At 49.1% G+C, this 15,448-nt stretch overlaps 1 protein-coding gene and 2 long non-coding RNA genes across 6 annotated transcripts in view; 2 read left to right on the top strand and 1 right to left on the bottom strand.

The window, feature by feature from the left end:
* Positions 1–7,541, top strand: part of LOC308183180 — a 441,868-nt gene extending 434,327 nt beyond the window's left edge. Inside the window, exons 1-3 of one of the 2 annotated variants that reach the window (XR_013942327.1) lie at positions 1,203–1,448; positions 3,726–3,916; positions 7,418–7,541. This is a non-coding gene — a long non-coding RNA (uncharacterized lncRNA). Of the gene's footprint in view, positions 1–1,202; positions 1,449–2,860; positions 3,917–7,417 lie in introns of those variants that run through there. The other variant, XR_013942326.1, reaches the window with a different exon arrangement.
* A 1,649-nt stretch (positions 7,542–9,190) lies between these two features.
* LOC308183173 lies at positions 9,191–12,494 on the bottom strand. Of its 3 annotated transcripts, none has more exons than XR_013942323.1 (4): positions 10,702–12,494; positions 9,827–10,024; positions 9,504–9,548; positions 9,191–9,329 (listed from the first exon to the last, which is right to left on the bottom strand). It is a non-coding gene; the product is annotated as an uncharacterized lncRNA (long non-coding RNA). The 3 variants fall into 3 exon arrangements; XR_013942325.1 differs by lacking the exon at positions 9,827–10,024 and having other exon boundaries at positions 10,702–10,815; positions 11,268–12,494; XR_013942324.1 differs by lacking the exon at positions 9,827–10,024.
* Positions 12,495–14,155: 1,661 nt separating this feature from the next.
* Positions 14,156–15,448, top strand: part of TMEM135 (transmembrane protein 135) — a 180,757-nt gene continuing 179,464 nt past the window's right edge. The window contains exon 1 of the mRNA XM_080598275.1: positions 14,156–14,388. Within this exon, the coding sequence (XP_080454401.1) occupies positions 14,248–14,388 (141 nt within the window). The 5' untranslated portion in view covers positions 14,156–14,247. The remainder of the gene's footprint in view (positions 14,389–15,448) is intronic.

Here is a 15,448-nt window from a genome sequence, read left to right as displayed (position 1 = left end):
CAGCCTGTAGCCTCCTTTACGGTACTTCCATGCAGCTAAACTCTGACACATCCGTACCATATCTGGATTCACATGTGTAATTCCTTGCATGCCAGCGCGGGTCACCAATTGCTCCATGACCCCTGAAAGTCAATAATATTAACTCGGTCTGCACAGAGAATTCAGGCTTTGTTTTTGTAGCGTTGTAAACAGGAAATTTCAGTGCTATTTGATATACACCACTTCAAATAATCATTTGCATTTAGCTATCATCAAAATGTGTGCCAGTGCAAGAGGATTTCTGAGGTTACTCGTGCAGTTAGAAATCTAAAAGGCACAGCTGTATCACCCACAACATGTAATGGAGCACCTGAGAGCAAAGGTGGCTGTAACTTTCATAGATGAAAGATGCTCATATACGGGCCACTTTATCTTCGTGCTAGTGTTTTTCACACATGTATTTCTCTTTCTTGGCTTAAGAATACCTTCAACTCATTTTTTTGTTGGTTTTAACAATATTCCCAATGCCAATTTCCTCAAATAATTAAGGGAATCATGTATGTCCTCAACCAGATTAGCAGAACAGACAAGAAGTTAATTGGCAAAGACATTTTCATGATCTGGAATGACAAAAAACATTTTGACAATGATTTTTTCAGAGTGTAGCTACATATATAAAACACTGTGCTAAAACACAAAAACAAAACAACCAGCCTCCTTCCTTGCATGATTTTACCAAACTTCCCAGGAAAGCTGTGCTGCAGAGATACAGTATGCCAAATTTCAAGAAAATCTGTTCAGTCTGGGAAAATCAGTGGACTGTGGTTTGAACATCAGACCCATGGTGGAGGCAGAATTCAGCCTGCACTTTGGAACCAGTGCTGCTGCCTCCCAAAATGGCTTTCAGTTTGAACCACTGCTCATATTTGCTTCCATAGTGCTCAGAGATTTGCATTTTGGCTTGAAATTTCCCATACTTGATCTTGGTCCAAGGGACTTTTTTTTTTTTTTCTGGAAAATGATAAACAGTTTTCTTCTCAGAAAATTGGTCAGAGGCCTTTTTTTATACTCAGATAACTTCAAAACAGCTTGGTTTTATAACTTCAGATTTGGCATGTGCAGAGTGCAATCCTGAAGGAGGAATGCACTTTTTGCCTTGTTTGAAGAAATTTCATTTCGCAATAGCAAATTAGTCCAAAACTTTGGAAATAATAGCCTGATCGTTCACAAGGCGTTATTTAACCATGGTGGAAAATGACAGACTGAGCTCTATTTCTCCGAGAGGTCACGAGTCTTGCTTTATAAATACAGCTTAGTTTCCTTTTTGCAGAGTCATCTTTCCTACTAAATCTTTCTGTGTCCTGTTTTGCTTTAACTCTGTTGCAGCATCAGAGGTTATTTCCGCTATATTTGCTCTCCACGAGCTACACTGTACTTGGCTCTCCGTGGCATTTTGTGCGTCCTGTAAGGTAAGCTGAGCTGGATGGGATTTCAGAAGCACTCTTTCTGCCTCCCCCTGATGCCTAGCATGCCATGCTGAGCTTCATTACTGCTCTCCATGCACCCAGCTTGCACCCGGTCCTGGTTCAGCAAGCCAGTTGTCACTCACATCACACAAAACTTCCTTTTGGACATAGGTGCTACAGATTTTTTGGAAGCATCATAGCGCGCTTTCACCTCAGATATATTACCCGAGAAGTAACTACTAACCCTTTACATGTAAGTAGACTTTGGAAGTTAAGTTAGGCTGAGATATAAATCCCTCAAAATAGGAGCTCAGAAGGCAGATTTGCTGATACGCTTCAGCTGTTTTGCACTGCTCCAGTGACAGAGCAACAAGCTGGTTGAATCAATCGGTTATTGCAGGCTTAAGGTTGTTCTGTGTCACTGGAGCAGCACAGAGCTGTGAAGCGTGCTGATGGATCTGGCCACAAATCTTAAAATGCGCTATTTTTCCCATTAAAAAGTCCGTGTGAGCTGATATGCTGTGTTTAATTACATAGCAGCAAGTATTGGCTTGCAGGGGCATGGCTGAAAAAAAAAAAACACCTTCTTTGTATTATGTTAGGCAGGCAGTGGGTCATCCTCCTGGGAAAGAAATTTAACATCTGCCAGGAGTCGAAGTTGGTTAGATTCATGCTGCTTTTGTGGAGTTGGTGAATACACAAAGGGCGACCGGGTACAACATTGAAATCTGTCCCCTTGCTGATAGCGGCTGTTGGCACGACTCTCACAAAGAGCACTTTGCACGCCAGCAAAGTGGCACTAAGTTGTACACACAGCTACATGCGGGTCCTGTTAAAATCACAGAGAAGTTTAAACAGGCAGCAATATGCAACTCCTCCAACTCTAGCAGGACTGCCCAGTTTACAGTGGCACCGGTCTTTATTTTGTGGGCCATTTAAAATATAGCTGTTGAGTGCTAATTATTTCCAAATTCCAGTCTCCCCAGCAATTCTTTTAATTCTTGGATTGCGTAGAATCACAGAATGGTTTGGGTTGGAAGGGACCTTAAAGCCCACCCAGTCCCAGCCCCCTGCCATGGGCAGGGACACCTCCCACCACCCCAGGCTGCCCAAAGCCCCATCCAGCCTGGCCTTGAGCACCTCCAGGGATGGGGCATCCACAGCTTCTCTGGGCAGCCTGGGCCAGGGTCTCACCACCCTCTGAGTGAAGAATTTCTCCATATTTCTAATCTAAACCTACCCTCTTTTAGTTTAAAGCCATTCCCCCTTGTCCTGTCACTGCACCCCCTGACAACGAGTCCCTCCCCAGCCTTCCTGTAGCCCCCTTTAGGTACTGGCAGGCTGCTGTGAGGTGGCCTTGGGGCCTTCTCCAGGCTGAACAACCCCAACTCCCTCAGCCTGTCTTCACAGGAGAGGTGCTCCAGCCCTCTGATCATCCTTGTGGCTTCCTCTGGACTTGTTCTAATACTACCTTGTCCTTCTTGTGCTGTGGGCCCCAGAGCTGAACGCAGGGCTTCAGGTGGGGTCTCATGAGAGCAGAGCACAGGGGGACAATCCCCTCCCTCGCCCTGATGGCCTTGTTGTTTTTGGTGCAGCCCAGGATACGGTTGGTGTTGTGGTTTAACCCGGCTTTCTGGGCTGCAAGCACACATTGCCAGCTCATGTCGAGCTTCTCATCCACCAGCACCCCCAGGTCCTTCTCCTCAGGGCTGCTCTCAATCCATTCCCTGCCCAGCCTGTATTTGTGCTTGGGATTGCCCCGGCCCAGGTGCAGGACCTTGCCCTTGGCCTTGATCTCTTTTTAAACAGTCACAGTATACACTCAGTTTGAGTTGGTATAGTTATTTTATTTAAGCATGTGATTTTTTTTTTTTTGCTGATGTATTTATACAGATAGTCTTTAGCATGGACGTAGTTGCAGAAGTTATCTGCTTTATTCTGTTCCCTTTTCCAGTACAGTTTATCCCCCTTCCTCACACAAACAGAGCTGTTGTTCTATAAACCATTTGTAAATGACGTTTGGTTTTCACTACCTATTCCTATATAGGTGAAGGCAAATACATAAAGTTTATTCCTGACCGTGAGAAGGACTGGTTTGGCAAGTCTTTGGCAAACAGACGTCTTAATTTCTATCTGAGTTGGCAAATTAATCATATGGATTGCTGTTACACGCAATTGAGGACCTTCAAAATTAGACTGAGCGCAAGTAATAGCCTTCACTATTGTCCAGAAGCTTTGCTGCCTTTTTGTATTTACCTTGTATTCCTTGCCTGTGTACAGGTGACTACGCAGGGTGCAAAGCAATTCAGAAATGGACCTACAAATCATATCTGTCTCTGCAAGCAGTCCTTCATCTGTCCGAAGCACCAATTCCATGACCATTTTCTGACCTGAAACGTCATTCCTGCGGACCCACCCTGCTCCATGTGCATTTCTGCTGCTCCTCTGACTCCTTGGCAGGGAAGGTGAAGGTACTAACTGTCAAAAAACTAACCGAACAAAATAAAATAAATAACCTTGTGGTGACGAGGAGGGGTGGTGTGACCACAAAGGAAAACAGATCAGCTTAGATTGGCTTCAACTGTCAAGGAGCCGCACCCTTATTCTTTTCTACTAGTGCTGATCACTAAGGCATTTTAGCACAGTACGGAGGTTTTGTTATCAATGGAACAAATACAGAATTTTATTTTTTATTATTACTGGACGAAGCGTTTGAGGATGTAGTGATCTTTCATTCTTGGGCAGTGTAATTTATATTTGGACTCTGACAATTCGTCTCGTTCCCAATAGACATATAGATGAAGTTAGAAAATAACAAGAGTCTATGTGAATTCCGTTTTTCTCAGGCATTTTTTATTCCTCAGAGAGACTTCCATGGGGCCAAATTACCATAAAAACTAGAATACCATGATATTTCAGTTCCGTATGGTAAAAGTTCATGTCATTCATTATTGTTGACACTGTACAGATATCCTTGGGGAGCTATGAAAAATATAAAAAGAAAACTCCCCAAAAACATGCATTAAAAAATCTAGGGGAGCTGCCATTTAACTCAAATATTCCCTGAGCAAACTGAAGCCAATTATCTCCCAAATAGAAAAAAAGGCTCTGTGCTGCCCCACAGCCTGCCTCTTCTTCCTGTGCATCTGATGTGGCTGTTGTGAAGCCAAGGGTGAGTTCATTTGTTATTAAGTTTTTCGGTAGGTTAGTTTGCCACTGAATCCTGTGGAGTCAAGGCAGAAAGAGAGAGCCCAGTTCAGATCTACTGAGGCCTCACTGGAAGTGCTCCACTCTCCCTCGACTGTCGGAGATGCTTAGGATGTCTGTCTCACTCCTTAGCTTCTCAGGTCGTTGAGTAAAGTTAAGAGGAATTAACATGGGCTGAAGTGTAATAAGAAAGTGGAGATCTGAGGGTTTTTTTAATGCAAGAATCCTTGGGCAACAACGTGACACTGCAGGATAAAAAAAAAAACCAACAACTTAATTTCAGCCCAGTTAGAGGGTCATTTTAATGTCTTTGACATAAGACTTGCACATAAACTGTAATGCCATGCTGCTGCAGCCTCAGAATTACGAAGGATGAACTGGGTCCCAAGTCCGTGATTTCAGTGAGTAAACAGCCAGCATTTCAAGCGATCATTTTTTAAGCAGACACATGGGAAAAAAAAAGAACTTTCAAAAGTCCTCCTAGAAAGTGGTACTGGTAAGAGATGGCCTTGGGGCAGAATTTGTTTTTCTTCAGCTAGAACAAACCGAGATGCTGTGTGTTAAAGGAAGTTTGTCCTGAGACCACGAGCTTCTGGTGAGCTGTACTATAAACCTCTATTTCTCTCTCTCTTTTTTTTTTTTTTTAATTAAATAATTAATAATTATAGCTCCTTTACACAATAGTAAAAACCGTATACTCTTTCAAAGTGTGCTGTTCTGTTTACTTAAAATTTCCCATCATCTAAAAATGTGATTTTCTTCACTGTCTATTGCTAAGTGCAATTGTTCTCCCAGAACAGAGATGGATGCAGTTCAGTGGAAGTGGGAATGCTAGGAGGAGGGATAATTTCTTGGATAATGATGATTTCTTAGGTAGTATTTTGTATAATTGAGGTAATATTTCTTGGATAATGATGATTACCCATGTAAAGTTTGCTGAAGTTCTGGTATGAGGGAACTTTGTTGAAATATATCATTTGGGTTAATGCTGCTTCATGGTGCTGAGACATAAAGTGCTCATCCGTGGACATAGGTCATTTACCGTCCGTAGTGCTTTATTATTAGGTGCAGTAATATTATGGCAGCCAGGACTGTATCCGTTCCCTCCCTGGCTTTTTGATGGAAGTGAGATTTGTATAAAATTGCATTGCATCTCTTCTCCCCAAAATACCAAGAAAAAATCTTTTATATTCCATAAGTAGGATGTAAAAGGAAGGTGCTTTCCTCGTGTGGGTGGGGAATGTAAAACAATACCATGTCTGACCAGCCACCTCATCTCTATGCACATGCATATGCACATGCATACTGAACTCTGGCCAACACAGTAGGTTTTCTGCTCCCTATCTTCAAAGTCTTCCAGTGCTAAAAAACACCATAAAAATATCAAGAGAAGCTTTCTTGCAGTGACATACGTCAGACCGTAAAAGGAACTCACCCGGTGAGTGGTGAAATCCCTATCATTTATGTTATAAACAATAGTAATTCTTAACATGATGTGCACAAAGCTGGACAAATATTTGATATTCAAATATTTAAATGATCTACAAAACATGGCTTTGAGATATTACTGCTACACAGAGGCATGGGTGGGTTTCTGAGCTTAGCCAACCCCAAAGAGCAAAACCAATCCCAAGAAAGAATTTACACTCAAGCTCATGTCTTCTAGCTAGGTACTCAGGTACGAAGACGACACCAAGAGCCTTTATTTACAACTAGACAAAACACGGAAAACTATTCTCTGGAAGATAATACTGGGAGGGACAGAGAAATAACCTGTTTAAAATAGCCTTTAAGAAGGGGATTTTTTAAAAGAGGCACCAAGTTAGGTGTCCAGCCTGCACTGAAATCCAATGGGATTTAAGCAACTCTCACGGGTTTCTCTGAAAATCCTAATTTTCAAACGCTAGATTTTTATCTCGGCTATGCCAGAGTTACAATGAGGGAAGTCTCGGCGGGAGACCTCTGTAAATGAGATCAGAACTCAACCATAAAATGCTGACAAAGTCATCTGGAGCATAGAGCTGTGCTCAGTGACGAGTCTACCATTTCATTACTTTTGCGCTCATTGCATTTTTCCATGTGTTGCTTTTGTTTTATCTGCACTTTGTATTTTGATTTGTATTTAATTATAATTTACTTTCATTTGATAGTTCTCAGTCTATTTACAGAGAACAAAAGAATGCACAGTGCAGAACAGTAGAATAATAGTGTTTATTTTCACAAGTTTGGAACGATCAAATAACTCACAAGTCACAAAGTGGAACCATGCCTGAGGTAGGTTAGGTCATCTCGAGTGTGTGGAAACAAGCAGAAATATCCCATTCTTCACTATTGTTTATTATATTTATGCCACTTGGGAGTTTTAACAATACCACATATATAAAACATTTGTTCTCGCTTTCTGCGCTGGTCAGAGTTTTCTCAAGGATCTTTGGTGCTTTTTCCATAGGAGCACAGCGACGTTGCTATGCTTTAGTGACTTTCTCAACTGATTTAGCAGAAATGTAAGAAACGGCCCCTAGGAAAGAGCCAGGAGTGCTGAAAAGGAGGTTTTGTTCTCTGAATGCTTCTGTGTTTAAAAACGGTTCTTTTGAGAGTTTTAACTGGCTTATTTCAACTTCTCCATTCTTTTTCATGTGCGTTCAAAGCTCAGCCCAGCAGAGAGAAACCAAAAGCAGAGTCTGCCGGTGTGATCAGCAGCTTTGCAGTCCCAACAAATCCACGACCGATTTTGATAATTTTCATACTGTTTTTGCTTTTGACAGGAGGTCCAAACACGGATGTCTAAAGCCACATCTACCGGTCTAAACCCAGTATTCGAAAAACTAATAGTAATCATGGGAGCACTGCATCTTTCATTTGCAATTTCAAGAACTGTCAAGAAGCCTCACAGCAAAGGGTGACTGAAAATAAAGGCAAAGGGGGCAGCTTGCCTAGAAGAGCCTCCTCCAAGCCACTCCCCTGGCTCACCCTTTTGGATGCCCAGAGTCCTGCTGAAGGTCAATGCAGTTTGATCAACCCAGCCTTGCAGGATAACCTAAAATCACAGCCAGTTTTCTTGGAAATACAAACCTGCAACATGCGGTGATTCAGCAGCTGCTACTTAGGCAGTTGAGTTTTACTGCTGGGATGTCTGAGAGCTGGCAGCAGGAGTGATCGGAGTCCTAAGGCTATTTCAACATGAGCATTTGAAAATTAAGTCACTGAAATTTACTGTTCATTATTCCTCCGGAAAACTCAGGATTAAATTGAAAGACTTTTCAAAAGTGCTGGGTTCCTAGAAACTATCACTACTTTTCAAAGGAGCTGTTGGCTGCTCAGTTGCTTTAGAATAACTACATTTCATCTGTGGTCTTAGCAGCCCAACTTTATGGACTGACAGTTTTATTACAGAAACTTTAAGTGTGCTAGGACTTCAAACAGAGAAAAAACGGCTCCTTCTGAGTCTTTTCTTAAGTTCATGAAGCTATTCATGACTTTGAAAAAATTCCTGTGTTTGAAGCATAAATAATGTTGCAGTAATAACCTCAAATAAGATGGGAATGGGTGCAGAGGCAGAGCAAACAAAATGTTTTACTTAAGGATTTCATCATTTATTCCTGCCTCCTTTTTCTCTCCCACTTTGGGAAAGATGCTCTGCATCTACGCGGCTGAAGAGCACAGCCAGCAACTGGCTGCTGCTCCCGAGGGCAGATGGTGATGACTGGCTTGTATCTGCCCTACTTAGGGCCGGACCTCTCCATAGCATATTTGTCTCAGAACTCATTCAAGAGGCCCCAAAAGGAGCTGGGCAGTAAATTAGCAATCAGGAAGCTTTGACGATAGAGGTCCAGAGCTCTAGTTCACTGCTTGGACTTCAGGAGTGGAGACCCAACTGATGCTGCCTCTGAGGTCGATGTGTACAGCAGCGTGAGCCCTGCCCGTTCTCCTCCTTCCCACTCACGTTCATAGAAAGGTGAGCACCACCTGCATGTTTGAAGGCTGCTGCCCCCACCTGGCACGCAGAAATGGAGGACGTGGAAGCTATGCAGGACAGGTCTTTCCTGACTGCTGAATTTGATAAACATCGAGAAGGGAGGATGATGGAGAAAGGAGAAGAGTTGCAGAGACAGCACTGTGACTGCAGAGAGCGTGGGCAGACATTTGTTTTGATAGCACGTGATTTTTCCACCATAAAAGATTTTTTTCCATCCAGGTGGGGTAAAAATGGGTTGAAGAGGTTACAGCCAAAGGAAGGCAGAGACCCAGCCTTTATTATCCAGGTGAGGGAGTTTCAAGCAGGCTGAGGCACCCGGAGGATGCGAGATGTGATCTTGCATTCCTTCCAGACCTACAGAAAGCACTTTCTTGGAAAGCAGGAAAGGAGAGAAGCAGCTGCTTCTTTGGGTCCCAGCTCCCGTTCCAGGCTGCTCCTGGAACAGCCTCCACGTGCACTGCCTCTCAGCAATCCCAGTGGCACAATTTAGCCTTTAATGACTCAATTTAGCCAATTCTGTCACCTGATTTAGAAAGAATAAATCACTGTCTCCAGGAACAGACGGAGAAATACAGTCGAAGCACAATTCTACCGAAGCCAGTAACATGAATATATCCCAGGATGTCATCTCTTGGGTCAGCCTGCAGGGTCAGCGTGGTGAACGTTATGGGTTTGTTTTCTTGATGTAATCCTTGGTACCCCTGTAAGAAAGACTGCAACATTTATGCCTGGAAACAGCCCAGCTTTGTATCAACTGGAGGACATTATTGTCTGTATGAAAATGTTCACATGGTATTATCCCACAACCCATCCCATATTTATTTTGGAAATCGTTGCATCTGGAAAATGGGAAAACTTCCAGTTAATTCTTTTACCTTGAAGTATCAGCAAACACAAGGGTATTTTGAGATTATTCCCTGCTAAAAAAAAAAATAAAAATGAACAAGTAGCATTCATGACTGTAAGCCAAAAGAGAATCCCTCTTCAAATAACGCAAAATGGTTTAAGTTTACAGTTTTGGGGACAAGGGTGAAAAGGGCTTCTTAAAGGGTCCTTCTGTCCTGTCCTTGGAGGAAAGTAAAACCAGCCCAATTAATGGCCACTTGCTGCTGTCCTAGACAGGCATCTCAAGCATTAGGGAAATTATTTGTGTTGTAAGCTTGGGGTTTATGTCTACGAAGCTAATTATAGAGTGTACCTATCGCTTGTCCCAGATCTCGAGAAGAAATAGAGATGGGTGAAGCTGACTGTCCCTAGACATGACTGATGGCGTGAGACTGCAGGCCTTCAGCTCTCTCCACAAATTTGCTCCTTTTTGCAAATGTCCTGGCGATATTCTGACAGCGCCCTGGAGAAAACACAGCGCAGCCACATCTCCCAGCTCTGGCACAGCGTCCTGAGAGAAGCAGATGTCCCCGTCCACACATTACCTCTGCTGACCTGAGCTGAAGGATGAATCTAAGCCCTAACTTTTGTAGCAGCATGATAATTTTTCGAGTAAGGATTTCATGCAATTTTATAATGGAGGCATGAGACAATCACACAGATGGCAGGAGAGCAAGCAGAAGGAGAAAAACAATGAGAGTGGAAGACTGAGAAAAGGAGAAGTGACTGCAAAAAAACCATCCTGCTAGATAGAGCTGGTCTTAGTGGATAAGAAGAGCTACTGGCAGAAGTGGGGTCAGGCACTGAGAACTGCACAAGTAGCAGGGGAAAGCTGGATCACCTGTCCCGAGGGAGAAAACAAATACATGGCAAAAAAAAAGCACACAAGTTGGAAAGCAGTATGAGAGCGGAGAGGGCAAAGCACTGCATTGCTTCCAAGTTAAAATGCTTCCAGATTGCTCTGATACTCAGAAATGTTTAGCAGGAAGAATTCCCAGATCCCAATGCACTTGGAACACAAACCCTCCTGCAATGTGAAGTTCCTTGTTTGGTTTTATTTCTCCTTCCTTCCTTCCTTCCTTCCTTCCTTCCTTCCTTCCCTCCTTCCTTCCTTTCCTTCCTCTCTCTTTTTCTCAGATTTGTTCCCAACCAGTTAAACGCTCTGCCTTGGATCCCCACCTCGCCTACCTTGTAACGCCGATGCGTTCCCACCGCAAAGGCAGGTGAAATTCTTCACCCGTCCAGCTCCCGCCGTGGGCTGAGCTGTGTGATTTCACTTGCAGACGTCAGATTAGGCAGACACTGAAGATGATAGCGAAGAATATTCTTAGACCACGAGGCCCGCTGACGGCTGGACAGGCGGGCACTGCTGTTCTTCACGCAGCAGTGGCCACCCAAGCCCCCCAGTACCGATGCCACCCAAGCCACCTGTACTGCTGCTGCTGACCAGTTACCAGTTAGCGAACCAGTTAGCACCAGCACAGGTAAACCGGAGGACCGCAGTGCTGTCCAGCGGCTGAGGGCTCTTGCTAAAGACTGGGAGGAGCGAGCGGCGCCCGAGGGCAGCTTTCTGCCAGCCCGGCTGCAGGCGGGTACGTGGCCATCTGGAGGAAAGAGTCACAGTGGGACTCTGCCACATTGCTCCCGTGCGTGGCGCAAGGCACGGAAACCGGCGACAGCTTCTTTACCCGGCCGCGCTGGTACGTCTGACACTGCTGCACTAAGGAGGAGCAGGGAGTAAGCTGAGCACTCACCCCCCCGCCATTCATGCTGGTGGCGATCAGCTCACGCTCCGCCGCTCGTTTTGGGACCGGGAGAAGCGCTCTCCAGGACACCCGGACGTTACAGGGCAAGGCCTGGACAGTCCGTGCCACATCACTCAGCCTCGTGCCAAGGGACGGATCCCTGGCGTTCGTTTTCGCAGCACTACAGCCAGCCTGCTATTCCCACTACGCAGCCAGGACAGCTCCCGAACACCCCGGGTACTTAGGGAGGTAAAACTAAAGGTCCTCAACGCTTTTTTTAACCCCAGTGACTCTTCTTTTCCAAAACGATGTGGTCCCAGTTCCAACCAAGGGTAAGCTTTCTCCCAGGGCAGAGTGACCCGGCATGGGCCGTCAGGCGATTCCCATGCTACTTTTACCCCAGGGCTCCTTCCCAGCATACGGCATTGCAACCCCATGGAAAAGGGCCCGGAACAAGGTCAGTTCTGTGCCTCCCGCATTAGTGCGGAGCCAGAGTCGTCCTTGGCTGGCAGAGATCCGAAAGCCTCCTGCTCCGGGCTGGCGGCGACTCGGTCCCACCAGGGCACGAGGACGGGGCTGGGTCCTCCTCCATCAGGAGGCGTTTTCCCAAACCAAGTCCTCCAGCGCCGGGACCGGCTGCAGAACCGTGTGTCAGACGCGAAATCGTCGGCTTGGGCGATTATCGCTCCGGTGCGTGCCTCAATTCCCTGCCCACAAACGCAAGGCAGCGAGCGAGCCTCGAGCCCGGAGCGGTACCGGAGCCAAAACACGCAAGCAAGAGAGCCAGAACCCGTATCTTAGGCAATCGTTGCCTTTTCTGCCCGCAAACGGGTCTCGAACAGAGCACTGCAGAAGCAAAAAGCCGAACTCGGGGCTGTCCCCGGGGTCTTCCCCCAGGTTTTGGGCACCGAGGCCCCCGGCAGTGCCCTGCTGGCGGCCGAGCTCCCTCGACCGACCCGGCATAACCGAGCCGCTTTGCCAGGCCGCTAGATTTGAGACGCGAGCACGGCCTCGCACCCTCCGTGGAGGGAAGGAGGAAAGGTTTGGGGGAAATTAAGGGCAAATTTGGTGCCGCTGCCCCCGGGGGGGAGGGGGGGGGGGTGATGCTGGAAAGCTGCATGGCCCCCCCCGCAAACCGAGGAGAACCTGGCCGTCCGGGGCACCGACACGCTTGGGGAAGCACACTGCAGGGAGCGACTCCCCCGGTTTGCACCCCCCATGCTTTGCAACCCCCCCCCCCCCCTCAATACACAACCCCCGGTGTTTGCAAACCAACCCCCGGAGGTTTGCAACACCCCCCCCCCTTTCCTCCCGTTTTCAGCCTCCCCCCCCCAAAGGTTGCAACCCCCCCCAAAAGGGTTTGCAACACCCCCCTCCTCCCCTTGCTCCCAACCCCTCCCAAGGGTTTGCAACCCCCCCCAGAAGACCCCCCCCAACATCCTCCCTCCCCCCCAATTGCAGCTCCCCTCCGGGTTTGCAACCCCCCCACCACATTTGCAGCCCCCCCGGGGTTGACATCCCCCCTCCCCCAGTTTGCAGCCCCCCCGGGGTTGACATCCCCCCTCTAGATTTACAGCCCCCCCTCCATTTACAGCCCCCCCCCATGGTTTACAACCCCCCCCCTCTCAGTTTGCAACCCTCAAGCCTTGCAGCCCCCCCCCTCCCCCCCCCAGGATTTAGCAACACCCCCCCTTCCCCTATTTGCAGCCTCCAGGCTTTACACCCCCCCCCCATAGATTTGCATCCCCCACCTCCATTTGCAGCCCCCCCCCCCAGGGTTTACAACCCCTCCGCCCCCCCACTTTGCAACCCCCGGGCCTTGCAGCCCCCCCAGGGTTTGCAACACCCCCCCCCCTTTCCCCTATCTGCAGCCCCCAGGCTTTACACCCCCCATACATTTACACCCCCCCATACATTTACACCCCCCCCCCCCAGATTTTACAACCTCCCCCCCCCAGTTTGCAACCCCCAGGCCTTGCAGCCCCCCCCCAAGGACTTGCAACGCCCCCCCCCCCCTCCTCAATTTGCAGCCCCCAGGCTTTACACCCCTCCCATACATTTACACCCCCCCCATAGATTTGCAACCCCCCCCTCCATTTGCAGCCCCCCCCCCCGGGTTTACAACCCCTCCGCCCCCCCAATTTGCAACCCCCGGGCCTTGCAGCCCCCCCAGGGTTTGCAACACCCCCCCCCCTTTCCCCTATCTGCAGCCCCCAAGCTTTACACCCCCCATACATTTACATCCCCCCTTCCATTTGCAGCCCCCCCCCCCCCAGGGTTTACAACCCCTCCGCCCCCCCAGTTTGCAACCCCCAGGCCTTGCAGCCCCCCCCAAGGACTTGCAACGCCCCCCCCCCCCTCCTCAATTTGCAGCCCCCATACATTTACACCCCCCCCATACATTTGCAACCCCCCCCGCTCCATTTGCAGCCCCCCCCCCAGGGTTTACAACCCCTCCACCCCCCCACTTTGCAACCCCCGGGCCTTGCAGCCCCCCCAGGGTTTGCAACACCCCACCCCCCCTTTCCCCTATCTGCAGCCCCCAAGCTTTACACCCTCCCATACATTTACACCCCCCCTTCCATTTACAGCCCCCCCCCCCCACGTTTTACAACCTCCCCCCCCAGTTTGCAACCCCCAGGCCTTGCAGCCCCCCCCCCCCTTCCCAATTTGCAGCCCCCGTACATTTACACCCCCCCATACATTCACACCCCCCATACATTCCCCCCCCATAGATCCCGCCCCCCCACTCAGCCCCCCCCATGCTCTGCCCCCCCCCCCGCTCCCCTCCCGCGCCCCGCCCCCCCCTCCCCGGAGGCCGCCGATTGGCTGCGGGCCTCACGCGAGCCCGGCGGGGGGGCGGGGCGTGGAGGGGAGCCGGGGGGGGGGGGGGGGGAGCGAGAGCCGCGGCTGCCCGCGAGTAACCCCGGCGGCGGGCAGCGGCCGTGACGCGCTCCCCCCCCCCCCTCCCCTCCGCGGCGTCCCCAAGATGGCGGCGCTGAGCAAATCCATCCCCCACGGGTGCTACGAGATCGGGCACACCTGGCAGCCCCGCTGCTCCCTCGCCGTCCTGCACGTCACGCAGGGGGCGCTGACCGAGTCCCTCCGCATCTACGGCACCCTCTACCTGGTGGGTGACGGCCCCCCCGGGGCTGGGGGGGGGGAAGAGGGGGTGTAGGGGGGGTGCTGGGATGGGGTTTGGGTGGTCTGCAGGGGAAGGGAAGGGGGAAGGGAAGGGTAAAGGGAAGGGGAAGTGGTAAAGGGAAGGGAAAGGGGGTAAGGGAAGGGGTAAAGGGGTGTTTGGGGAATGTATAGGGATTAAAAGAGTGGGGGGAGTGTGCTTTGGGGGTGTGGGGCGTGCGAGGAGGAGCAGGGAGGGGGGTCTGTGGGATGCTGGAGGAGGTAAGGTAGGGCAGGTGTCGGGGGCAGCAATCAGCTGGGATGAAAAGGGTAAAGAAGGCTGTTTTGGAGGGTCTGGGGGGTGCAGGGTGTAAAGGGGGGTGTAAAAAGGCTGTTTTGGGGGTCTGGGGGTGCAAAAAAGGCTGTTTTGGGGGTCTGGGGGAGCAGGGTGTAAGGGGGATATAAAAGGCTGTTTTGGGGGCCTGGGGATGCAAAGTGTAAAGGGGGGGGTATAAAAAAGGCTGTTTTGGGGGTCCGGGGATGCAGGCTGTAAATGGGGCGTAAAAAATTGTTTTGGGAGTGGTCTGAGGATGCAGGGTGGAAAGGGTGATGTAAAAAGGCTGTTTTATGGGGTCTGGGGGTGCAGCTTGCTTCCAGGGTGTAAAGGGGGGGGGGGTTGGGGGCTGGTGGCAGCAAATGCTGGGGGGGGTGAACCTGGTGTGGTAAGAGCGTGCTGGGTGTCTTCATCGCTTCTCTGTGCTTAGGAGGCCAAGAGCAAAGCCTGCGTGTGGTTCTGTCAGTGCCACCTTGGAAATAGAGTCTGGATAATCAGTGCCTTAGGATCGAGTGAGGTTCCACTGCGTAGTAAAGAGGCAAGGCTAAAAACACATACTAAGGCTGGAGGAGTTAGAGAGTACCCCACAGGTGAGGTGTTTCAGTCTGTGCGCGCAGTTAGACTCGGTTATATCACCTCAGTCGTGGCTGGCTTGCTTCCAGCAAGTTAGGGTGTAGGTAGGGGACTGGGATCTGTTTGCATCCATCTGTGTAAACGTATCCTGAAAGCTCATCTC

Source organism: Anser brachyrhynchus (assembly GCF_964034855.1).
Source record: "Anser brachyrhynchus genome assembly, chromosome: 1".
NCBI classification, from domain to species: Eukaryota; Metazoa; Chordata; class Aves; order Anseriformes; family Anatidae; genus Anser; species Anser brachyrhynchus.
Note: the sequence above shows the minus strand (reverse complement) of the source record. Positions and strands in the feature narration are given on the sequence as shown.